Source organism: Geotrypetes seraphini, chromosome 2 (genome assembly GCF_902459505.1).
Source record: "Geotrypetes seraphini chromosome 2, aGeoSer1.1, whole genome shotgun sequence".
In the NCBI taxonomy this organism is placed as follows: domain Eukaryota; kingdom Metazoa; phylum Chordata; class Amphibia; order Gymnophiona; family Dermophiidae; genus Geotrypetes; species Geotrypetes seraphini.
This window is the reverse complement of record NC_047085.1, coordinates 154965943-154993169: the sequence shown is the minus strand read 5'-3', so window position 1 is coordinate 154993169 and position 27227 is coordinate 154965943. Positions and strand designations below refer to the sequence as shown.

Here is a 27227-nt window from a genome sequence, read left to right as displayed (position 1 = left end):
TTAGGGGGTCGCCGTGGCCAGGAGGGTTTGGGCTCCCTTCTGGCCCAACTACCAAAGGTACGGGGAAGGGGGGTGGGGGGGTCGTGGGGGTCGCCAGGGGGGGTCGCGGGTCGGCTGGGGGAGCGGTCGGAGGTTCTTGGGGGGGGCGGTCGTTGGGGGGGAGGGGGGTTTGCGTCGAGGGCAGGAGGGCCTTGGATCCCTCCTGCCCGTAATGTAGTGCGGGGTGGGGGTAGGGGGTCGCCGTGGCCAGGAGGGTTTGGGCTCCCTCCTGGCCCGATATTGTCGGGGAGTCGGCGGTCCTTCGGGGTGGGGGTGTGAATGGTCCTGCCGGGGGGGGGGATGAATCGGACGTCGGGGGGGGGTGAACGGAGAGTCGGGACAGCGCACGGAGAGGCGGGGCAGTGCACGGAAGTCAGGGGGGTGAACGGAGAGTCGGGACAGCGCACGGAAAGTCAGGGCAGTGCACGGAAGTCAGGGGGGGTGAACGGAGAGTCGGGACAGCGCACGGAAAGTCAGGGCAGTGCATGGAAGTCAGGGGGGGGTGAACGGAGAGTCGGGACAGCGCACGGAGAGGCGGGGCAGTGCACGGAAGTCAGGGGGGTGAACGGAGAGTCGGGACAGCGCACGGAGAGGCGGGGCAGTGCACGGAAGTCAGGGGGGTGAACGGAGAGTCGGGCAGCATGCGCGGTATAATCGTGAGCGCGTTATACCAAAGTTTTTGTGCTTATCATCGTGATTTCTGCGCGCTATACACGTGTGCGCGTTTTATACGGGTGCGTGTTATTTGCGTGAAAATACGGTAATCCATGAGTCACACAACAAGGAAAAGGCAGCATCTTAAACACTGCAGTGAGCACTAGAACACGAACACACGCAATGTAAAACTAAACAAGCCAGATCCTGCACAATCAATTGATCCTGTACATTCGATGCTAACAGAAAGCCATGTCCTTTTCATACACAGATAGATACACCCTCGCCCAATATGGAATAATCACAAACTAAAAATAGAACTATGTAGATAAAAGTTAAACTGAACCAAGAAACCAGACTCTGCCTACAATGCAACACCAAGAGAAACAGTGACACATGTCCCCTAATACTGTGCAAAATATAAAGACAGTAGATGTAAATTTGAAAACTTCTACATAACAATCACCACTTTACAAATTTTTTTTCAGTTCAAACGTTTTATTGAGTTTATAATAAAGCATTAACAAATAGAAATAAAACAAATAATGAGAAATATGAAAATACCATTTTATTGGACTAATCCAATTTTCAATTAGCTTTCAGAGGCCAAATCTTTCTTCAAGACAGTACAGTATACAGCTGTTATGGTATCCTGTCCTGACCTGAGGAAAAGGGTTTAGTCCCCCCAAAACTGCCTTATTTCCATTTCCTATTGATAAATTTTAATCAATACAGTTACAATACTACTTGATTGATTCTACGTAAAGCAACAAAAAAATTTTTTCTATCTTTTGTCATTTCTGCTTTAATCATCTTCTCTTCCCTCTCTTCTTTATATTCAGTGTTTGTCCTCGCTCCCTTACATGCAACATCTGTCCTCTCTGTTTGCCCCTTCCACCCTGCCTCTGCCCTCTCTCTCTACCCCTTGCATCTACTGTCCACCCTCTCTCTGCCCCTTGCATCCACTGTTCATCCTCTCTGCCCTTTTCATCCACTGTCCGCCCTCTCTCTCTGTTCCATATGGCATCTTCCCTCTTTCTATGTCCCTTCAATAAACTCTATATCCTGTGCCCTTTCTCTCCTTTGTACATGATTTATTTCAGCTTCACCCCCTCTCCATTTTTTGTCTGCACCCCTCCCCTATGCTCTGGCATCTCTCTCTTCTCCTTTCCTTCCTTCCCACTCCACCCCCATGGTCTGGCATCTCTATCTCCTTCCCTTCTCTCCCCCCTCTCCAGCATCTGCCTCCTGTCTTTCCCCTTTGGTCTAGGCCTCTCTCTTTCTCTCCGTCTTTCTTCTGTGAGGAGATCATGTTGATCTTGAACATTGAATAATTCTTCCACATTCTCCATATCACTGTACTGTAGTCTGGTCCAGCAGACTGTTTTGGCACTATTACATGGGTAACAGTAAATTCATTATGCATCAGCTTTCCACAGAGAATGCCACAAGTCTCTATTTCTTGTGCTGTGTTTACATCTGCCAGCAGCAGAAACTTGTGAGACAGATCCCTTGGCAATACTACACTTCAGAGCCCTTTGACCATCTGGTTCTGTATGGCTATAGGCCAGCGGTCTCAAACACGCGGCCCACGGGCCGCATGTGGCTCTCCAGGTTTTATTTGCGGCCCGCAGTCTGGAGGCCATCATTCTCTTCCTTTTGGAGCAGCAGCCGGCTCGTTCTCTCAAAGCCGCAAGTTGGCGGCTCCTTGCGCTATCCACTCCTGCATCGGAAGCCTCTCTGATGTCACAACATCAGAGAGGCTTCAGACGCAGGCGCGGATCTCGCAAGGAGCTGCCGCCCGCGGCTTTGAACGAACGAGCCGGCCAGACACGCTGCTGCTCCAGCCCTTCTGCATACTTTGTATACTTTCCTTCCTTTCCCTGTGGCAAACCTTGGAAAAGCCGTCCGTTTGTCAAAGCCTCGAGCCATTTCTAGGCAAACTGGGATGCTTCTCCTGCTCCCGAGCCTTCCTGCCTCTGTGAAGAGAAAAAGGAAACATGTATTTTCACAGCTCGACTTCCCTCAACACCCCTTTCCCCTTCTCGCATCGAGATCTATTCTTGAGAAGCACGCGCAAGAGTGATGCTTCCAGCTGGTGGTTCCTGTCAGTGGGAGAAGCTGGCACGGTCTGTACCCCCACGAGCAGGAGAGCGGAGTGAGAGCCATTTCCAGCCAGACCGGGCCGGCGTGGGAGCCCTGCTCCGCCCCCCCGATCCAGCAGGAGGACTACACAGTTAAAAGAAACAGCGCCGCCATTTCCAGCCAGACCGGGCCGGCGTGGGAGCCCTGCTCCGCCCCCCCGATCCAGCAGGAGGACTACACAGTTAAAAGAAACAGCGCCAACGGCGCACCGCCGTTCGGCGTGCCGACGAAGGCGCACGACAAAGGCGCATGCGCCTTAGTGGGCGCCTTCGTGGAGCACCTGAGAGGAGCACCTGAGAGGAGCAACGGAGAGAAACACCAACGGACCTTAGAGACGTGAATACCTACACCTCGGAGACCTCTCCAACAAACCTCGTGCCTACCTCCACCACAAGGTAAGGAGCGAAAGATCCCCCGCTCCTCCCACTCCAGCCAGAACCCTAAGAAAGAACCACTCCCTCTACCTAACAACCCGAACACGCCAAACCAGACATCAAACATGAAGCCCTCCCGAAATACACACAAAATAGCAGCCATCCTGATAATTCTCCTCATTTCTAGCTGGAATACAACAGCTAACAACCTACCCACCACAACATCAACCGCAAGCACAACCAACTTCCAAATCCCCAACAGAAGAACACTCACTCCAAGCTACCCAAACCAACACACCAACAATCAACAACCCATCACTGTTATCCGGAGAAGAAGATCAACACCCCCGAAAACAAAACCCCCGAAAACAAAACCCCAAACAACTACCACAACACTCATATACCCGGAAACAACTTACATTCCACAGACCAACACGACCTCCCTCACATGTGCCTATGTCAATATCAGATCTCTAGGACCCAAAACAGAAAACATAAAAAACTGGATAACAACAGAAAAACTTGACTGCTTATTCCTCACTGAAACCTGGCTAACCTCAGACACAGACCCTAGAATAAAAGAAGTATGCCCACCGGGATACAAAATAACAGTAACCTGCAGAGAGAAAAAAAGAGGAGGAGGTCTAGCAATAATATTCAAGAACACCATAACTCTAAACATACTCGAGAAAGTATCCACTCCACAATTGGATTTCCTAGCGTGCCAACTCACAAACACAACGCTAAAAAACGCTCTAAACTGCCTGCTCTGCTACATAACACCAGGAAACTGGACCACAGTGAAGCCCGAATTTGAAAACTTCATCTACCAAAACTCACTAACAGCTGACTACAACCTCATACTAGGAGACCTAAACCTACACCTAGAAGATCAAACCTCCACACCAACAAACAACTGTCTATCCTTCCTCAATGCATTATCCTTCAAGATCCTAAACCCACAAACCACTCATGAAAAAGGTCATCAACTGGACATTGCAGCATTCATGACTCACCAACCAACCAATCAAGAAATCCAAACTCCTAACGGAACATGGTCCCCATCCCTATGGTCAGACCACTACGTCTTCAACTTCAACATCAACTGGACCAAAACCAAACACACACCTCAAACAAAAAAAACCACATATACCTCACGCAAACATATCGACCCAACCATCTTCTGGGCAAAGGTAGACGAAACCATCCAAGACTGCGACCCAAAAAATTTCATCTCCCACTGGAAAAATGCATCCACCAACATACTTGATAATCTGGCACCCCTACAAACCAAAACCAGAATCAGAAGGAAATCAGACCAATGGTTTGATAATGAATTACTCCAACTCAAAAGACAGTGTAGAAGATTAGAAAGAAAATGGAGAAAAAAGAATCAAGAACAAACAAAAACCGACTGGAAAAAAATCAACAAACAATACAAAAATCTACTAAAAGACAAGAGGAAAAGTTACTATACCAAGCTCATAGGCACAGAAACACAAGATTCCAAAAAAATCTTCCAAATACTAAAAGAACTAACAGACACCAAACCATACACTACCACCACCAACACACCTCCACCATCACCCACCATCTTAGCAGAACATTTCAAGAATAAAATCACCAACACCAGAGCCACACTCATACTCAACCCATCCAACCAAAATCCAATCACAATCCACCCCACAGGAAAAGAAGCAATCGCAGCAGACAGAACTTGGTCTCAATTCCCAAACATAACATGGCCAGAATTTAACAAATTATACAAAAAATACAGCCATGCCTCCTGTGACCTCAACCATTGCCCCTCATATCTCCTTACCACCTCTAGTATAAAGTTCCGCACCATAATTCTACAATGGATCCAATTCACACTCACAGAGGGCACATTCCCTGACAACCTCAGCGAAATTGTCATCACCCCAATCCAAAAAGACCCAAAGGCACCACAAAACCTCCCTTCCAACTATAGACCTATAGCCTCAATACCGCTATATGTCAAAATTACAGAAGGCCTAGTAGCCAAACTCCTCACCAATTACATAGAGGACCACAACCTACTACACCCCATGCAATCAGGATTCAGAACAAATTTCAGCACAGAGACACTACTAGGCTCCCTCATGGATACCGCCAGACAACAACTTAGTATAGGGAAAAAAATGCTACTCATACAACTGGACCTATCGGCAGCATTTGACCTAGTAGACCACAACATCCTTCTACAGATACTAGATGCAATAGGCATCTCAGACAAAGTATACGCCTGGTTCAAAGGATTCCTAAAACTCAGAACCTACAGTGTAAAATCAAACAAAGAAAAATCAGAATCCTGGTCAAACCCATGCGGCGTACCACAAGGATCTCCACTGTCCCCCACCCTCTTCAATCTATACACTGCCTCTCTAGGAACCCATCTGGATAATCAAGGCATAACATCCTATAGCTATGCAGATGACATCACCATCCTCATCCCATACGATCATTCCAAACCTACCATGACAGAGGAACTTCACCAAACACTGGAAGCGGTCACAACCTGGATGGAAAATCACAAACTTAAACTCAATCAAGACAAAACCAAATTCATCCTCCTAGAAAACGACAGGATCCAAACCACAACCATCCTAGAAATAAACACAACCAAATATCCCATCCAAACAACAATAAAACTACTAGGCATGACCATAGATAGATGCTGCACAATGCAGCCACAAATAAACAAAACAACTCAAAAATCATTCGCAATCATGAGAAACCTGAGACAAGTACGGAAATTCTTTGAAAGCACACAATTCCTACTTATAGTACAATCCCTAGTACTAGGAATACTGGACTACTGTAACATTCTCTTCCTCCCATGTCCGGCAACCACGATAAAACAACTCCAAACAATCCAAAATACAGCCTTAAGACTCGTCTATTCATTGAAAAAACACGACCACATCACTGAAGCCTACATCAACTCACACTGGCTCCCAATCCAAGAAAGAATCCAATTTAAATTTTACTGCATATTATTTAAAACACTACATGGAGACAGCCCATCATACCTGAACAATCGCCTCATCCAAGCAACCAGCACCAGACACAGAAAAACGCACTCCCCATTCATACCCCCCCCATCCAAAGAAGTGAAAAGAACAAAACTACATGACGGCCTCCTAGCCACACAAGCTGCAAGACTGGATAACCAAATCTCCAACCTTCTGATGACCACCCCAGACTATAAGACGTTCAGAAAAGAAATAAAAACCACACTTTTCAAGAAATTCCTAAAACAGAAATAACAACACGACCACTAAAAACCCTCAAGATCTTCATATTACCTCTCTAGCTATTCTCTACAATTCATATAAGTCTGTCATTCAGTAACACTGTAATTCTTTATTCATTGTAATTCTTTATTCATTGTAATTCTGTCCTTAAACTAACCTTTTGTAATCCGCCTTGAACCGCAAGGTAATGGCGGAATAGAAATCCCTGATGTAATGTAATGTAATGTAATGTAATATCGGGCGCGGACCGCAGTGAGATCCGTTTTGGGCCACATGTTGTGCAGGGCTGGACTAAGGCAACTTGTAAGCTTCCTTCCATCGCTGACCTATCTTCCATAGGTCAGCGACAGAGGGAAGCTTACAACTCGCTGCTCTTGCTTGCTTCGGACCTTCCTCGTTGCTGGGTCCTGCCTTCATGGAAACAGAAAGTAGGCAGGACCCGGCAGTGAGGAAGGCCTGAAGCAAGCAAGAGCAAGTTGTAAGCTGACCTGTCTCCTGTTAACGTGTGTGTGCTGGCTTCCCTTCTCTCCCCCTCCCCCCCCCCCCCCCGGGACATGACTTCCAGTTTCAGAGGGAAGAGAAGGGAAGCCGGCATGCACATGTTAGAGCCCTGGAGCATGGGTTCAAGTTGCTTGCTGGCGTTAAAATTTTTTTTTTAAAGTCAGGCTCCTGCGATTCAGGCTGTGCTGAGTCAGCCCGGTAAATCTCCAAGCCGGTGAGAAGGGTTTTTTTGGGTTTTTTTTTAAATGTTAAGCAGCAGCAGGATTGCGATCGAGATGACATCAACTTGGTTTCTGGGTCATACCCATAAACCAGGACTCATCGCCAGTGATCACTGTTCACAGTCTCCAGCATATCCTGTGCAATCTCCAAACGGAGGACATTAATTTGGTAAATGGGAAAATAGGAAAAAATGCCATTTTCTGGTCACGGCACAAGTGGTCATAGCACATCCCTTATGTGGGTCTTTCCCACATGCTAAGGCTGCTTTTGTCACAGCTTAAGTAAAAGGGCCCCTAAGGCAGGTGTAAATGTTTGCATATGCAAAGTAGGTATATGTTATCCCACATCGTCCATTATTTCACAAAGACACATAGGACACAATTTTATATATGGTACCAAAAATATCAACGTTGAAAAGTGCCCAAGTGCCATTCTGTAAATAGCACTTCTAAGTTAGGAGTCGCTTATAGTATAACACTGGTATCTATACCTAACTTCTAGATGCAAGGATTTATACCATCTGAAACCTAGTGTAAATCCCTACATCTAAATTGGGCAGAGATCGGGTGTATTCTGTAATAATGTATGCAAATTCTGAGAACACCCATGACCAACCGAAGCCCAATCCATGGCTATGCCCCCTTTTCAGATCCATGCACTAGAATTTACACCCGCATCTTGATAGAATAGGCCTAGCAAAATGCACATGTAAATTCTAGTTGTTGCCAATTAGCACTTATAATAGTACCCAATCAGTGCTAATTAGTTCATTGTTTAAATTACTTGTAGAAATTGGACACACACCCAAATATCCACATGCAGTTTTGAGCGCCATATATAGAATCTGAGGGATAGGGGGTAATTCAATAAGTGGGTGCCTTCTTAGGCAACCTGATACTGTACAGTGAGAGCTTATTCCACAAAGAGCATTTGGGCGCTCAGATTCTGTTATAGGATACTAATGTAAAGCAGCATCTGTATGCCTAAAATCAGGTGCTTGCAGTTATACCAGCAAGATCCACCCTTTTGAATATGCCCCGTGCATTTACACATCACACCATTTACACAAGTTGTGCAGAATAATGCTTAGCTGCATTGCTGCTACTTGCATTCACCTGTGGCATATAAATGTAGATGTCCATTTGTAGAAGTTCCAATGGGCACCTAAATCGTTTTCTCACTTAATAAGGCACTTTCTCATAACATTACCCTCCATCCATTTGCTGTGATGACCGGAATAACTAAATATGATCTTAGCAGATTAGTATGTTGGAGAGTCCAGGAAAATGCATCATGTATGGGCATGCCTGTCCACAAGGGAAATCATTTCACATGTCGAAGTAACTTCTATGTTGTGTTTACTTTCTGAATTGCTTCACTGTGTTCTGATAGTTAAAATCGAACAACCAAAGGTCTGCTGACCAACATGGAGAGCTCGGTGATACTTTTCCCAGAATGCTTATTCCTGATATGTGATCTCCTGCTCTTAGCCCCTGCATGGCTGTGTTCAGAAACTGCACAAACTCACTCCAGGATGTCATCAGTGAGTCACTGTGATGCTAAAAAATGACAGCTACCTGGAGGATACTTGGCTGGTACTAGACATGGTGTAGTCCAGGGATCTCAAAGTCCCTCCTTGAGGGTCGCAATCCAGTCGGGTTTTCAGGATTTCCCCAATGAATATGCATTGAAAGCAGTGCATGCACATAGATTTCATGTATATTCACTAGGGAAATCCTGAAATCCCAACTGGATTGCGGCCCTCAAGGAGGGACTTTGAGATCCCTGGTGTAGTCCTTACCTGAGGCAAAGAAGCAACAGGTGTGAATATAGGATGTGCCATATTGAATTGCTGATGGGGACCAATTGGAATTGCAAGCACCCAGTAGGATCCTAAAGAGTAGATCCATTCTTTGTTGTTCACTCCCAGACTTTCCCAAGTCGACACGGGCTCTTCCTCTTAGGAATATGTTCTGCCTTTTTAAATCCTAGCTAGGCTAGATTCCAATATGCCACGTAATGATTGCATAAATCTTTTTATTTTATTTTTATTTTTTTTTTTTAATAGTTTGGATTTTAATCACACCTTTACTTCAAGGCAAGTTATATTCAGGCACTGCAGGTACTTCCCTGTTCCTGGAGGACTTGAAGCATATGTAATTTGACCGAAGTCCCAGGGCGCATCAGTGGGAATTTGAACCCTGACCACCCTGGTTGTCGGTCCACTGCTCTAACCACTAGACCACTCCTGTACAAGCTGAAGAGTCCTAACCTATCATCTTCCTTAATAAGGAAGCCATTACATTTTTGTGCCCTTCTCTGTACCTTTTCTAGCTCCACTGTCTTTTAGAGATGGGATGAGTAGAGCTGCACGGAGTACTCAGGATGTGGTTGCATCTTGGACCTATACAGAAGAATAATATCCTTTGTCAGGCTACAAGGAAGTATTTCTCTGGATTAGGCTTATTGGCAAGTGACATATGTAGAGAGTGGAGAAAATACAGTGCTGTGGCATGCATGCCCCCAACATTACACTGTGTATATTTTGCCACTTCAGTACCCAAAACCTGTTAATGTGGTTCAGTCAGTATAGTAGAAAATCTCTACCTAGTAAATATCTGAGATGGTCAGATACCTTGATTCAGAAATAACAACCACAAAGTAATAGGGGAAATACATATAAGAACCTAAGGATAGCCTTATTGGGTCAGACCAATGGTCCATCTAGCCCAGTAGCCCATCCTCACGGTGGCCAACCCAGGTCACTAGTGCCTGGCAAAAACCCAAATAGTAGCACATTCCATGCTACTGATCCAGGGCGCAAGCAGTGTCTTCCCCCATGTCTATTTCAATAACAGACTATGGATTTTTCCTCCAGGAAATTGTCCAAACCTTTTTTTTTTTTAAATCCGGTTACGTTAACTGCTCATACCACAACCTCTGGCAATGTGTTCCAGAACTTTATTTCTCTGAGTGAAAAAATATTACTTCCTACTAGTTTTAAAAGTAATTCCCTGTAACTTTGAGTGTCCCTTAGTCTTTATAATGAGATGCAAAATGAATTTGTCTAGCTCAGCCATTGGACCAGGTGAGGCTCTGGACCAGGGCGCCAAAATCCCTGGCCCCTGAGCTCACTACCAGTGCTTTGCCTGGTCCCCTTCACTCTCTAATGCTAAGGAACTGTCAGGGGGGGGTGTCTGTTGGTTGGGCATAATTCCCTACCAGAGCCCCGGAAAGGTGGTCATCCTAAACACAGGGGCAAAGAGGCCACAGAGCTGTTGGAAATTACACCAGAGGGGACAAGTGGGGGGATGTTTAAGGCGATTTGGAAAATGTTACAAAAACTTGACACCACAACAATGAAGACATCCAGAGAGGTACTTGCTTTGGAAGGGAAAATTGATAAGACCAAAGCAATATGAAGATAAAAAATTCAATAACCCAAATACAAACCGAAGTTCAGTCTCTTCAAAAATATAAGACTTTGCAATTAAAGATAATCTAGCTATACATAGAAAGATTGAGAATTACAACCGAAGATTGAACATATAAGTTTTGAATTTCCCCCAAACTCCTGGGCTTTCCTCTTTTGAAATGTTTAAGTTATTTCATTGAGATATTAAAATATTCCGCTGAATTTATTCCTCCGGTGAACAGGATTTATTATTTACCTATTTCCTCAAAACAAAACCAGGGAGTCATGGAAAGAGAAAATATTCAGCCAGCCCAATTAGATTTGAATAATATTTTGGCTATACTTGAACAATCTATTACAGACTCTTCGGTCAGGACTACTTTGTTGGTCTCCTTTGTTTTCGAACAGGACTTAAAATGCCTTTATGAAACTATATTTTTGATATTCTAAAGAATTATATCATGGTAAAGAATTTGGGTTTATTTGGATATAACAAGAATTACACAAGAAAGAAGACAGTTTCTTTCTATGCAACAAGAGACAAGGGCTTTGGGTGCTACCCATGTAAATGTCTTGTGAAATATGCAAATGTTAAATATGTTTTCTTTATCCCAGAGCAATTGAGAACCTTTCTAGATTGGAAAAAGGGTTAGTTGAACAGTGTTATTGCCTTTCCTTTAAGTTTATTTCCTAAAATGTACTTCTCATTTATTTTTCCTGCTTTACTCCCTCAACATGTTAATGGTGGTCTAAGGAAGGAAATATTTTCTTTCTAATTATTTTTAACTTTAATATTAGTATTCCTACTGTATTTCTATAACAAGAAGTTCTTGTAAATTTCAGTTGAAATGATAAATAAAGTATAAAAAAAAAAAAAGAACAGGCCTGAAAAACAAACCTTGAGGCACGCTGTTAACATCCCTTTCCTCAGAGTGAGCTCCATTGACCACTAACTTCTGTCGCCTTCCACTCAACCAGTTTCTGACCCAGCCCATCACTTTGGGGCCCATACTAATGGCACCCAATTTATTTATTAGATGCCTGAAATCTAAATACACCACATCTAGTGCTCTCCCTCTATCTAGCTCTATGGTCACCCAGTCAAAAAAATTGATTAGATTTGTCTGACAAGACTTGAATCTAGTGCAGGGGTGTCAAAGTCCCTCCTCGAGGGCCGGAATCCAGTCGGGTTTTCTGGATTTCCCCAATGAATATGCATTGAAAGCAGTGCATGCAAATAGATCTCATGCAGATTCATTGGGGGAAATCCTGAAAACCCGACTGGATTCTGGCCCTCGAGGACCGACTTTGACACCTGTGATCTAGTGAATACATGTTGCCTCAGGTCCTATAATCCACTGGAATCCAGAAACGTCACTATTCTGTTTTGAAAGTGTTTCCATTAATTTACTTACCACAGAAGTCAAACTTACTGGCCTATAGTTCCCTACCTCATCCTTACTTCCACTTTTGTGGAGAGGGACCACATCTGTCTTTCTCCAGTCCTCTAATACTGCTCCCGACTCTAGAGAAGCATTGAAAATGTCATCCAGCATTGCTGCCAGAACTTCCCTAAGTTTCTTTAGTACCCTTGGATAAGCACCACAATGTCCATTGCTTTGTCCACATTTAGTTTAGCTAACTCCTCACAGTCCTTTGCTTTCCCACATCCCTGTTTCTGAAATGTTGGCCACTGTATTTGCCCATGCACTCTGAGTAAGATTATCTTTTTCCAAGACATACCTAAACCATAAGCATTGGCCTCTTTCTGTGTTTTAATCCAGAAAGGATTTTTCTGTAGGCCATTTTTAGTATGCTTTCAGAGGAGGAACTCGGAAGTTTTATCTACTTAGACTATGCTATAATTTTGAGTTTGGAAATAGCATATACTGAAGGCATATGGGTGGGAAGCATTTTAAATTTGGTGGCAGAGAGGAAAAGAGTGAAGAAGGGCAAAGGGCAAATGAAAAGTACAAAATACAAATAGAGAAAAAAAACTGAAGAGGGGAAGTTTATAAAATGCAGGCAAAAAGAAAATGCCTGGAAATGAAGGCTAGAAAGCATTTCAAAAGAAAGTGGAAAATAAGCAAACTTAATATAAAGCAGAACTTACTGTAGCATTCAAATGAAAAAGGGAAAATGGCAAAAGATAGTATGTTAAGAGTTCATGTGTTCATGCACATAGGACTTGATACAGAAATTGACCCCTTTGAAATATTTGTGACATATACCACTTTAAGTGAATCTTTTCATAAAGGCAAAGTTACACTACTGCCATTTATTTCCTGGACTCATATTTTCTCTTATATTAGCACTCAGCATTGCCACCAGCTGCTGTAATGTAACATCCTTCACTTCTAAAGTTTGCTAAACCACTTTAACTTCTCTACTACAGAATTCAGAATTCTGGTGAACTTCGCAAGAGGATCCCTGATTGAAGGTCTCTGCGAGGAATGTAATTAAAGATCTTTGTTTTATCTGTGCTGTATATTTAATCTTAATGAGAAGGAAAAAGTGTTCCCCCTCCTGTGTCCCAGAGCATAAAAAAGATCAAAGACAGAGCCTCCATTTCCCCAGAAAATGACACCTGCCAGGCCAGAGAAGCCTTCCTTCAGAGCAAATATATCTGAATTGTGCTCTCTGAAAGAACTTCTGTGGAACACTAGGAACTCGATGGAATAACTCAGATCTGAAATTATTGCTATGAAAACCAGAAAAGCTGCCTTTCGTTCTCATGTTGCTACTCTGGATTCTCAGTCAGATACAGCGGGAGACAAAATATCACAAATTTGAAAGAAACTAAATTCTCAATTGATATCCTTGAACAGGAACCTAAGGCTTTTATGTAACTAAAGTCACAGGAACAACCTACACTTGTTAGTGATACTGCAATGTCCAGAGAGATTGGATTCCCTCAGTTTTGTTAAGCAGTTATTACCTGATTTACTCGGTATACAATTAAAAAATCTTGAAGTGGAGCAGGCACGTGGAGTGAGGTCGCCCCAGAAACCCATGGTGTATGGTAATCTGTATATTGAGGTATAGTCAGATTCAATTCGTTCTTACTGTTGCCAAATCTAGGGCTCCTACTAGACTACAAGGCTCCTATTCAGAGGCAAAAACAGCTTTAGGCCTTTAGCGACAGATTGATGCATATTACATTGCACAACAAAGCCCTCAATTTTGAAGGCCAGAATGCTATGCCAGTGTTTCTGGAGGAACAGTTGAGCTGTATTATGGAAATCTGATAAATCTACAGGATGGGTTCATATCCTATGGTTTTGCTTTTCTCATGAGAGAAATGGAAATGACTTTGGTCTTTGGGTTACATGTGGTATGTTCAAGCTGTATGCTAAAGACTTATAGACTGGCTACCCAGGCTCAAGGACCCTAACTGATGTTGAGTGCTGTTGGCTAAGCATAGGCCTGACTGTTGTCTGGATATCAGTTGATGTGCATATTATGGGAAGGGGATATCTTTAGGATGAGTTTACATATGAGATATGATGTAGCTATGCTAGTAGTCTGGGTGTTTCCATAGACAATGTTGAGGTTGGTGGTAAGAAAAGTCAAGGTAGGAGCGAGTGCTGATGTTATCCACAGTTTAAAGAGAGAAATGCTATTTTGACATTCTGGTACTCCAGAATGTGTGTTAGTTAAAAAATTTTATTTAAATTTAAAACACACATATGGATATTGATGCTATTACTGCAGATAGAAAGATGGGAGTGGACTGTATTCTCCTTCTTGCAATATTAAAATTTCTTCATGAGTAATAGACTACTTAAAAAAAAAAAAAAAAAGTCTCTCAGTTTAAGAAACCCATCCTACACTCTTTCCTGCATACGCTGTTTTCACTCAATCCAAAAATGGGTAAAGTAAAACCAAAATAAAAATTTCCTATTGGCAAGAAAAGAAGAAATTGTGAACTACTCAGATGGCTGGTATATCAAATACCAAATATATTTTCAGTGTAATAGGTATATCTTTCTGGATGGATGGGTAATATCCCAGTGCTCACGATCCATGGAGAAGGAATCCACTCCAGCTTTTAAATTTCTCCCCCTTCACTAGAAGGATCTGCTACCCCCCTTTAGTTTTTCCTTCCACACGCAAGCTGGAAAGAGTCTTTCTGATATGCTCTGTTTCTTACTTTTATTATTTCAGTCTTTTTCTTGGTACAGTACTCCCCCGATATTCACAGGGGTTCCGTTCCAGAGTGGTAGACAGGTGGGTATAGTAGGTTTGGAGGGAGTTTGGAGGGTTCACAATGCACAATAAGGGGGTTATGGTGAAGTGTATACATGGTACCCTTTGTGAAGTTCACAGCAGTGCCCCATTGCTCTGTTAGCTTGTCTGTGTGACCAGTCCATTAAAATTCTGTCCCTTCTCACATACAAATGGGCTTGTTATGGATATTTTGATTTTTGAAAATAGCCACAAAAGCTAGCTGTCCTAAGGGCGAGAACATCTAGACAGGTCATTTTTGAAGAAAAAAAATATATACATCTTGTTGTTTTGAAAATTGGTAGTTTTCCTGACCCAACTTTTAGACATCCTTACAGAAACATCCAAAGTCGGATTTGGACATCCTATTGAAAATACTCTTCCATATGATATAGTATTATTTGGAACAATTTTATTACCCAAAAAACCAATTAATGCAAATCAAAGCAAATTGTTCCTCATCATGACAGGAGTAGCCATGCAATTGATAATGAAAAACTAGAAAAAGTTGGGATAACTTAAATTATACTTTCTGGTGGGAATCCCTATGCCAGATTTATAAGTTTGAAAATATTAATTCTTTACAGTTGGGACATCATAGTAAATTTAAGGAAATTTGGGGCCCATTAACAAAATATTGTAAGATATGCATATGAACTATTATCATTATTATTACCCTTTGTTTCATGAATGAACATTATACATATCCAGGTGGGAGGGGGTTGGGTTAGAGTGGGAAAGGAGGATAAAACAGTTTTATATTTTATTGTTGGAATAGAGTGCAATATGGTATGTTACTTTAACGTTCATGTGTTTGCACTTTGTATTTGATATTAAAAAAATGAATAATTTTAAAGAAAAGAAAACACTCTTCCACATCTCCACCACTAGAATTATAATCCATAACCCTCAAAATATCTTCAAATTGGGACCACCAATGCCCAAGAAGATTTCATTAACAATATGGCTACAAACACATTTGTGAATGACATTTCCTTGGGCATTAGTGCTCCTGATTTGAAGACTGGTATTGTGGATTATAATCTAATTAGGACTTTCCTGAGGCAGCTAGTGGCAAAAAATGGCCCATTTTGGAAAGCCAATAGATGCTTTAATATGTTACAGTTTTGGGTGCTTCTGAAGGCCCCATTATACCAAATCTGTTCAGGATAAGTACATAAAAAATACATGCATATTATGGGCAGTTGTTAATATACAGTTTGCATGACTGACATTTATTTGAGAAGGACCCTATTTAATTTTTAGTGCAATTATTATAAACTACTGTAGGCTGGTATAATTTAAACACTATTATACGCAGACATTTCCCATCAATTTATAAGTACACATTAACACTTTTAATATTTAGTGTATTGTTTAATAGTTTTTCAGTGTGAAATTAGTAGTTAAATCTGTGAGTACATATTTCCTCATGCACATTTTCTTCAACTTTTTTCTATCTTGTTTTATACCTTTGAGCTATAAAGGACAGACATTTAAGTATGTTAATCTTGGACCTGAAGTTGCTAGGTCCCTACTATCTGCTGGGATGTTGTCTAAGGAACTTTATGTATGTTTTACCTTCCAGAATCATGACCATACCTGTATTGCCTGCAGAATCATCTATCGTTCAGATGAACATCATCCTCCTATTCTACCCCCAAAGGCTGACCTTACCATTGGCCTGCACGGAGAGTGGGTGAGCCAACGCTGTGAAGTTCGCCCTGAGGTTCTCTTTCTGACAAGGCACTTCACCTTCCATGACAATAATAATACTTGGGAGGGCCAGTATTATCATTACTCTGATCCCATCTGCAAGCACCCCACCTTCTCCATCTATGCTAAAGGGCGCTACAGCAGAGGCATGCACTCATCTAGGGTGATGGGAGGAACTGAATTTGTGTTCAAAGGTATGGTGTAGTTTTTGCTTCTTAATGGAAAATTAGTCAGTATATTCAAAATAACTATGCAGTCAATAATTGACCCTCAACTCTAACTCCCCTTTCGAATGGAAAAATCCAAATAGCAAAAATGTGTTCCAGATTTTGAGGTGGAAAACAATGCAACATGCTTCTAAAGCACATTTTAAGTCTGGAACAGGAAACTGAGACAGCATATTTTATCATAAATACAATTACAGGGCTGGCTGCGAGTAAAGATTTATATTTTTATTTATTGGGATTTAGTAACCGACTTTATGAAGTAAACTCCATATAGGTCCATGACTTTGCTGTAGTTGTTTTGGTATCATTTTATACATTTTGACTTCCTGAAGATGATTTGGTAGAAATGAAAGCAACTCTACCCTTAACTTGGCACCCAGTTTTGCAGTTTGAAGAAGTCTCATTGCTCCAACAGGCATTAAAAATTGTCCTTTGAAGAAAATTTGATTTGCATATCTGGTTACTAAATTTGTCCAATTAAAATCATGATTTTATTTGCACTTTTATTTCACCTTCTGAAAAGATAACCTGATCAGATAATCAAAACAGTAACAGCATACAGCAGTCCATATAAATAATAAAATCACACAACAATTACTTGGTACCCCTCCCCATCATAGCCCCAATAACAGCACCAGAAAAAAAAACAGGACCCATAAAACCCATCATCATTCTAGAAAAATCAACACGTTCTAGAAAATATTACAGAGCAAAATCTATTACTTAGTTAAATACTATTTTTTTAAAAAAAGGTTTTAACCTGCCTGAAAGATAAAACATTTAACTCCAAGCATATTGCTTTTAGCAGGACATTCCACAATGAGGGTGGCATGAAAAAACATGACTCCTCATTATATTTGTTCTGACCTCTCTCAGCAATTCAAATGCAGATCATAATGACCTGGAGGACAGTAGTCCTAGTTCACAACTTCAAATAGGAGGAGCCTTGGCCATACAACGCTTGATTTGTTAAATATAGTAACTTTTAACTACATACACTTTTGGGATCCAATGGAATTCGTATCATAGATGTAGATATCTCTGCTATCCAAGACTACATGGGTAACTTAATTTTTCAGTTTTCTGGATCTCTTAAGACAGGCCCGGGCACTTAAAATTTGATAAGCCACATGTAATGTGACTAGTATATGAATGCTGTTTATAATATTAGAGGTCAGAATATAGTTACAGAGCTGGTATACTATCTACAGTTCATAGCAGGTCATCATACATGTCCGTCTAGATCCCCATACTTATCTCAATACACTTAAGACATATTACTGTCTTTTTATAATCAGAAGGTTGAATGAAAAGGAATGCCTCAAGCTCCATAATTAATCAACAGGTGACAGCACTGACATGGTGCACATGTTCCCTTGTTCTTTGATCTCTCTCACGCCACCTCCGTTGGCAAAGAAGAGTCTGTGTAAAGGATGTTTTGCTATTTCTTGTGAAATGAAAATATGCTACGAGCATTCATCAGTGTGATTTAACCAATGTGCTAAGATAGAATTTCTGACTATTGAAGGAGTTCCATCAATTGAAACTCTAGTGCGATAGGCACATCATTTTTGAACCTGTGCATTGTGTTCCTCTGATTGTGAGATCTAGTGTAAAGAGCCTCATTTACATTTTTCTGCTCCACCTCCCCTCACTTTGGGCTGGCCTGTAATTCCTCAGTTTTACTCTCTACACACAAGATGGTAGGAGCCTGTCCATGTTGCTTTGTTATCTGGAAGTAACAAATGAGTTTTGATTGCTGGATCATCTCTTTGTGCTGGCGGGTACTAGCCGCTGAGACCAGCCAGCTTCACAAACAACCATTTCTAGATAGATTCATATGGCCATTTCTTTGGCTTATATTGGAAGCGAAAAGTGGCCTCCGCTATCCTCAAAGGCACATTCCACTAGGAGCGTAGCATCCTCCTGGGCGGAGTCCAGAGCAATATTCCATGAAAAAATTTGTAGAGCAGCCACATGGTCCTCCCTCCATATTTTTCACAAAGTTTTATAAGGTGGATGTAGCAGCCAAATTGGATACTGCGTTCAGATCTTCAATGCTTTCAGCAGGCTCATCTGTCCCACCCTAGACTAAAGGGACTGCTTTGGTACATCATACAGGTTCAAGAATGATGTGCCTATTCCACTAGAAGGGATTAAGTACTTAACCTTGATAATGTTCTTTCTAGTAAACAGGCATGCCATTTTTGAAGCCTGTCCTGACAGATGTACACTAGCCTGCTTTCTGTCCCAGACATGTCCATATTTCCGGATATCTTGTTTCTTTCCTCTGTTCAGCAAGGGCGACAGCTTCTTTTTTGAAAAGGTTGCACCTAAGTAGGTGGCTTGTTCGTTTCACCTCTTTGTTATACATGGTCTATGATTATTTCATGTTAAATGTTATATTATGAGTAGAACAGACTTGTTTCTCAGGCAGAATCCCCGTACGCATCACTGTTACGTTTTCTTCTCTAGGGCTGACCGTCTGCTTCAATAGGAACTGAGAAATTACAGGAAAGGCCAGAGTGAGGGGAGGCAGAGCAGAAAAATGTAAATGAGGCTCTCTACATCAGATCTCACGATCAGAGAGGTACACAACCCACAGGTTCAAAAATTATATGCCTATTTACTAGAAAGAACATTATCAAGGTACTGTAAGTACCTAATCTTCCCTACTGCATGTAGTTTGTTTATGGTGATGACTATATTGATGTGAGGAATGTGATTTACTGGGTCACACAATTGTAGATTGGGAAGGGCTGATTTGTGTAATCAAAAATGAAGTGGATGACCTGCAACAACACTGGCTGAGTCTCATACAAGAAAGGTTGACAAACTCTCTTAAAGGACAATCAGAGATCACTCAAAGCATTACATTGTAACCCTGAAAATTTTTAAAGAACAATTCAGAAGAGTTTGGAAGCAGGAGGAGGAAATTTTGTTGCAACATGATAGTGCTCACCCTCAAACATCTCCTAGGTCTAAGGGTTTAGCCTTACTCCATAAAGATACCAACAGTCCATATTTACTATTTGTAGATTATCTGAAACTGTAGTTCCAGCAATCATCAGAACAATTTTGAGTGGTAAAAAGCTTTTCAGATGATATCAAGATGACTTTTGGGCTGGACAAATATGCTAAAGTAACTTTCCTTAAGGGAAAGTAGAGCAAAATTGAAGACATCTCTCTGACTGATGACTGTGAGACAAAGGAACTTCAACAGGAAGGTGTATATTAATATCTAGGAGTGGAGGAAGGAACAACTGTTGAACAGAAATTGCTAAGAGAAAAAAAAAAAAAATCAAGTTTATCATAGGAAACAAAAACAGATATTGATGAGTGTATTATCATCATGGAATAAGATAGTCTATTAATCAACTAGTATTTTCTGCACTTTCATATAACTTTAGTATCGTAAATTGGCCTCTTCTCGTTAAAATCTTTATTAATTTTCAAAGCTAATACAAAGTACCATGAATTATACAGATATTAATAACAAAATAAGCACTTAAATTCCATTAATAACAATGCAAAAGATAAATATCCCTCTCCTCCCTTTCAACAATTTAATCAAGAAATAAACCAAACCCCATCCTGGATGTGTATAAAAATAAACAAAAATTTAAACAAAGACAACTATGTTGAATTAACAAAGGATATCAACGGGCCCCAAACCAAATTAAATAATTTGCTATGCCCCAACATATCTGCATTCATCTTTTAGTATTTGTACCCTAAACATAAACTGGCCCACCAAAACGGAAAGTTGAGGCGATCGCAATTCTTCCAATTGTGTGTTTATCAATCGCATATCTATCCCTGTCATAATCAAGAAGAGACTGCCTTTGTAGCGATCCATGGGAGGTTTCACATATAATTGCCTCATACATTAAAGGGATTGTTGATTCCAATATGAGGTTAATCTGTCCCCATATTGACTTTCAGAAGTTGAGTATCAAAGGACAATAGAACAACAGATGATCCAGTGTCCCTATGTCTAGATGACAATGCCGAGGGATACAATTGTATATAATAGAAAGAAAATTAATTTAGAACGTATTATAAATGATATTTAGTAGTAGGGTTTCATTCATATCACATAGATAGAAACTGTTAACATAATGCAAATTGTGTATAAAATGAAAAATACAAAAAACTGAGAAAAACAAACCTCAGTTGCAAGCGGCCGGGACTACACAAGTACCTAAGCCGCTTGCATTATCACTGGTTTGTAAAAAAACTCCGTACAAGTATATGTGCTTAACTTTCATTCATATGCAACCAAGTTTGTATTTCAATCTTTTCAATATTCTTTTAGTATTATATGTGTCAAAAAGGTGAAAAAAATCCCAAACTATCTAAAATATTAGCTCGGGCAACAGCTCAGCTTCAAAGAATTCAAGCGGTTTCAACAAACGTGGAATCCAGAGCAATAATGTCAGATATAAAAAATCACTCATCTGAAGGTGTAGAAATTAGAGAACCTCTTATCTCTTCTCATATCTGGCTTCTTATCCTGACAGAAAAGTCTTTCTGTTTTGCCCAAATTGGCTACTTCAGGGGATCCATTTAATGTTCAATTTTCACCATGCTTCTCACAGAACAACAGAAGTGGAACTGACTCCTCTCAAAATGGCTCTGGGACTGCGAGACGTGCCCAGCTCGTTCAAAAAGACGAAGGAGCCGGGCGTCGTGACATCATCACCAAAACGTGATGCGTAATAAGCTAAACACCAATGCATATTGAAAATGTCATTTCAAGTAAAGGAATATAACATTCAAAAATAAAGTTATAATGCTGAAATAATTTTCATGTTTAGAAGAATAGTTGCCATTCATAGACAGTATTCAATCCTTGAGGCTCTATTGTCTGAAGCCGATTAACCCATTGTTGCTCTTTCTGACATAATAATCTTCTAATGTCTCCTCTTCTTAGAGATGGAACTAATTTTTCTATCACCCAACATTTCAAATTTATGTTCAAATGGGCAACCATTGGAGCTGTAAGTTTCCATGTGTCTAGACAACTTTTGTGCTCGGTTAGTCTTACAGTAAGGGTGCGTGATGTTTGGCCTATATATAATAGGTCACAAGGACATTGGATCGCATATACGATATTAGAAGATTGACATGTAGAAGTGTGCCGTAGAATATAATTCTTACCATCACTCGGGTTAATGAAATTAGAGATCGTGACCATTACATTACAGTTGGAACAATGTCCACTTGGGGCTGTGTCCCAACATGGTTTCCCTTCCATCATTATCAAATTTTTCTTTAGAAGTATGGCATAACCAGTCATTTAAGTTTCTATTCCTTGACTGAGAAAAGATAAATTTTTTTATTTTCAAAACATGGAAGAGTTTTAAGTAATGGAAGATGTTTTTTATATTTTATAATGACTCGTTGAGACATTTGAGTTTGTTTAATTATACATGGAAGATGGACCTTGGGGAGAGGGACCTTGGGGTGATAGTGTCCACAGATCTAAAGGTGAAAAAACAGTGTGACAAGGCAGTGGCTGCTGCCAGAAGGATGCTGGGCTGTATAAAGAGAGGCGTAGCCAGTAGAAGGAAGAAGGTGTTGATGCCCCTGTACAGGTCATTGGTAAGGCCCCACTTGGAGTATTGTGTTCAGTTTTGGAGACCGTATCTGGTGAAGGACTTAAGAAGACTTGAAGCAGTTCAGAGGAGGGCAATGAAAATAATAGGAGGCTTGCGCCAGAAGACGTATGAGGAGAGCCTGGAAGCCCTGAATATGTATGCCCTAGAGGAAAGGAGGGATAGGGGAGATATGATTCAGACGTTCAAATACTTGAAGGGTATTAACGTAGAACAAAATCTTTTCCAGAGAAAGGAAACTGGTAAAACCAGAGGACATAATTTGAGGTTAGGGGTGGTAGATTCAAAGGCAATGTTAGGAAATTCTACTTTACGGAGAGGGTGGTGGATGCCTGGAATGCGCTCCCGAGAGAGATGGTGGAGAGTAAAACTGTGACTGAGTTCAAAGAAGCGTGGGATGAACACAGAGGATCTAGAATCAGAAAATAATATTAAATATTGAACTAAGGCCAATACTGGGCAGACTTGCACGGTCTGGGTCTGTGTATGGCCGTTTGGTGGAGGATGGGCTGGGGAGGGCATCAGTGGCTGAGAGGGTGAGATGGGCTGGAGTAGGTTTTAACAGAGATTTTGGCAGTTGGAACCCAAGCACAGTACCGGGTAGAGCTTTGGATTCTTGCCCAGAAATAGCTAAGAAAAAAATTAAAAAATTTAAATTGAATCAGGTTGGGCAGACTGGATGGACCATTCGGGTCTTTATCTGCTGCCATCTACTATGTTACTAGATGCTACTTAGTGCATATGTTTTACTGTCATGTTTATATTGTAATTTATGTAAATTATGTCATCTCTGTCTTGTCTTGATTATTATGGATGTACTTTGTAACCAGTTCTGGGCTCCTTTGGGAGGACGGGTTAAAAAAATTGAAGAAATAAATAAATAAATTATCAGATCCCAATGCACAAAAGGTATTGAAATAAGAAAGAAAGAAAGCTTCCAGAATCCAGTTCTGTCTAAACTTGGACAAGCAATCTGATGAATAGAAGAAATGGGTGAAAATCCATCAGTACCAAAAGAGAAGGTAACAACAGAATTTGCAAAGGAAGAAGAAAAAAAAAATCTCTTTAAGGAATTGGATCAGCAGGGGAGGAACAAGTGCCAGTGCATAAGTACAATGGGGAATACAAATTGTTACTCCTACTCCATGAACCATTTGTGGATCAACATTGGATACATGAATGGTTAAGGAGAGAAGAATTGAAACCTAAGGATGAGTAATTGATAGTTACAACAGATTATGGACAAGATGATTTACAGCAAGCATTGAAAAAACTGGTGCAGCAGACATCTGTAGATCTGTAAGAAAGATCTTGGCTGGCTGCAAAGTGTTGATGGTGAAAAGGTATTATATAAAAAGGGAAATTAGGACTTGTATACCGCTTTTTGTTGTCTTACAACCACACTCAAAGTGGTTTACATACAGGTACTTCAAGCATTTTTCCCTGTCACTGTATAATGTACCTGGGGCAGTGGAGGATTAAGTGACTTGCCCAGGGTCCCATGGAACAGCATGAGGTTTGAACCCACAACCTCAGGGTGCTTAGGCTTTGGCTCTAACCACTACACCACAAGGGGGCACATCTCATTCACTGGAAACTCTGTAAGCATTACATCAGTGTGCTGGAAAAGCATTAGGATCATAACCCTAAGAGAGTTATGGAAAATGAAGAGGTTATGATCACTTGAGACATCCCCATCCCAACTGATAAAAAGCTGGATGCCAGAAAGCCAGATATAGTAGAAAAAGAGAAAAATACTGATATGGCGATGTTGGTCCCAAGCAATTTCTCAGTGAATCATGTAGAGAGAGGGAAGATCCTCGAGTACCAAGAAATACAATCAAAGACTAAAAAAATGTGCCGTAAAGATACAGAAATATTTCCCTTAGTGTTAAGTGCCACAGGCTTTATTTAAAGAGAACATCCAACCAAACCAAACCTGGATAAGAAACTCCAGAAAGAAGCTCTCTTTGGCACAATACAAAAATCTTATACACGAATACAGGATGTCTGGTGCAGTACTTGGAGAGACCCCCCAGGAAAGAGACTTCGGAGTACTGGTTGACAAGTTGATGAAGCCGTCTGCATAATGTGCGGCGGCGGCGGCAGAAAGGGCGAACAGAATGATTAAGAAGGGGATCACGAACAGATCAGAGAAGGTTATCATGCCACTGTACCGAGCCATGGTATGCCCCCCCCCCCCCCCCACCTGGAATACTGCGGCCAGCATTGGTCACGGTACTGTTCGAAAGGGTCCAGAGAAGAGCTACTAAAATGGTTAAGGGCTGAAGGAGTTGCCTTACAGTGAGAGATTAGAGAAACTGGGCCTCTTCTCCCTTCAAAAGAGGAGACTGAGAGGGGACATGATTGAAACATTCAAGTTAATGAAAGGAATAGACTTAGTAGATAAAGATAGGTTGTTCACCCTATCCAAGGTAGGGAGAATGAGAGGGCACTCTCTAAAGTTGAAAGGGGATAAATTCCATACAAATGTAAGAAAGTTCTTCTTCACCCAGAGAGAGTGGTAGAAAACTGGAACGCTCTTCCGGAGGCTATTATAGGGGAAAACACCCTCCAGGATTCAAGACAAAGTAAGACAAGTTCCTGCTGAACCAGAAAGTGCGCAGGTAAGATAGACCAGACATGGGCCGGTCCTCAAGGGCTGGAATCTAATCAGGTTTTCAGGATTTCCCCAATGAATATGCATGAGATCTATTTGCATGCACTGTTTTCAATGCATATTCATTGGGGAAATCCTGAAAACCTGATTGGATTCCGGCCCTCGAGGACCGGAGTTGCCCACCCCTGGGCTAGACTCAGTCATTGACCTACAGGCCGCCGCGGGAGCGGACTGCTGGGCACGATGGACCACTGGTTTGACCCAGCAGTGGCAATTCTTATGTTCTTATGTACAAGTACTACAGTGAACATTAGCAGTAAGTTTCAGGCTAATATCATACCCCACATGTGCTGGCTTATGAGTGGAGGTCATTCTTATGGTATGCAGAGAACTAAGCCACTTGGAGAAATTGCTCCCCTGACACAAAACACCACACAGGCAATGATGAAGATGGGTCTCACCATCTTACCCTAGCTGCCAAATAACCTGGACTTCGGGCCTCTTCTATCAAACTGCGCTAACAGTTTTTAGCGCAGAGAGCCACACTGAATGGCCCACGCTGTTCCTGATGCTCATAGTTTGATAGAAGAGACCTTTAGTACTACTACTATAATTTCTATAGCTCTTCGAGCTGCACGCAGCGTTGTACAAAGAGTAAGAAAACAGTCCCTGCTCGAAAGAGCTTACAATCTAAGTACCATGTGATTTCCATCTTTTTCCAAAATTGAAGGAATACCATCAGGGGCATCTGCGTGACTCAAATAAAGATGTGGAAAGGACTGTGAGCAACTGGTTGAAGAGACAAAATGTGCGATTCTTTCTTGAAAGCATTCAGATACTCTTCTATCATTGCAGAAATATGAGTGCAAATGGTGGAGACTATGTAGAAAAGTAAATACATGTAATAAAAGAGCAAGTTTCAAGCATTATTTTCATTTTTTTTTATATTCATTACAATACATTCCTTTAAACAAAAGTTATGGATTACTTTTCATTTAACCTTTGTACATTTTACTTCCAAATCTGGAGCATTCACTCAACTATTTATTAAATTTATATTGGCATTCCATACTGGCAAATTTTTTCTAACCATCCCCTGTTCTATTCAGTGCCCCATGCATGTAACGCTGCGTACATATAGTAGTGCTATAGAAATGATAAGAAGTAGTAGTACTAGTTATCCCAGGACAAGCAGGCAGCTTATTCTCAACATTCCGGAGCCTGGTTTTGGACAGCCTCGTAAGCAGACTTGCTTGTAGAAATGTAGAAGTTTTGAGTCAGCCGCACTGCGCATGTGTGAGTGCCTTCCCGCCCAGCACAGGGTGAGTCTCCTCAGTTCTCAGTTTTACACGGAACCAAGAAGTCTGTACTTTAACACTCTGCGTTGAACTTCATCCGCTTCGTGCCTTCTCTCACCGTGGTTTGTGTTCTTTTTAGTCGCGAATCGCTGTTACTTTTTTATTTTCCTTTTTAAAAAAAAAAGACTTATTTTAATTTTTTTCTTCATTAACTGACTGGCGGGCCAGGCCGTGCGGCCGCAGCCTGCGGGCTTCAACTTCGCAGCGGCTATCTTCCCTCCTATGTCCCGGCCAGTCACAGGCTTCAAGAAGTGTAGCCAGTTCCAGCATGCGATTTTTCTCACGGACCCACACCACTGGTGCCTCAAGTGCCTTGGGCCTGACCATAATCCGAAGTCGTGCGAGCGCTGAGCTATTCTTCAACCTCAAGCCCTTAAACGTCGTCAAGTTTTAGTGGAGAAACTCTTCAGGATTGACTCTTCAATGACACCCTCAACACCTTCCAGCGAAGATCCTCCTGCTTCCACGACTCTTAACCTCGAGCATCATCAGACCATCCTCGTTTGGATCATCTTTAGCCTCGAGTACACCTGCTTTATCTTCCCCTGAGCTCCCCTCAGGACAGATACCTAAACAGAAGGCAGTGGTCCTCAAGCTTTCCAAGACCTCCAAGTCCAAGAACAAATCCACTGCCACCTTGGAGCTTTTAGCCTCAGCAAGTGGTCCGGTTTCAGACACGGATCCACCTTTGCAGGCTTCTCTCCAGACCACGTTGGAGCAGCAATTTATAGTTCTGCCTCGACGCTGCCTCCTGTAATCTAGCCTGGGCAATCAGCAGTCTCCCGTGAGGTCGAGTCCCTGCCTGTACTTCACACTCTATGGAAGGAGAA

The 27227-nt window shown here is 41.6% G+C and overlaps 1 protein-coding gene across 1 annotated transcript in view; it reads left to right on the top strand.

The window, feature by feature from the left end:
* APCDD1 (APC down-regulated 1) overlaps positions 1-27227 on the top strand; it is a 91331-nt gene that overhangs the window by 55055 nt on the left and 9049 nt on the right. The window contains exon 4 of the mRNA XM_033934211.1: positions 16444-16765. Within this exon, the coding sequence (XP_033790102.1) occupies positions 16444-16765 (322 nt within the window). The remainder of the gene's footprint in view (positions 1-16443; positions 16766-27227) is intronic.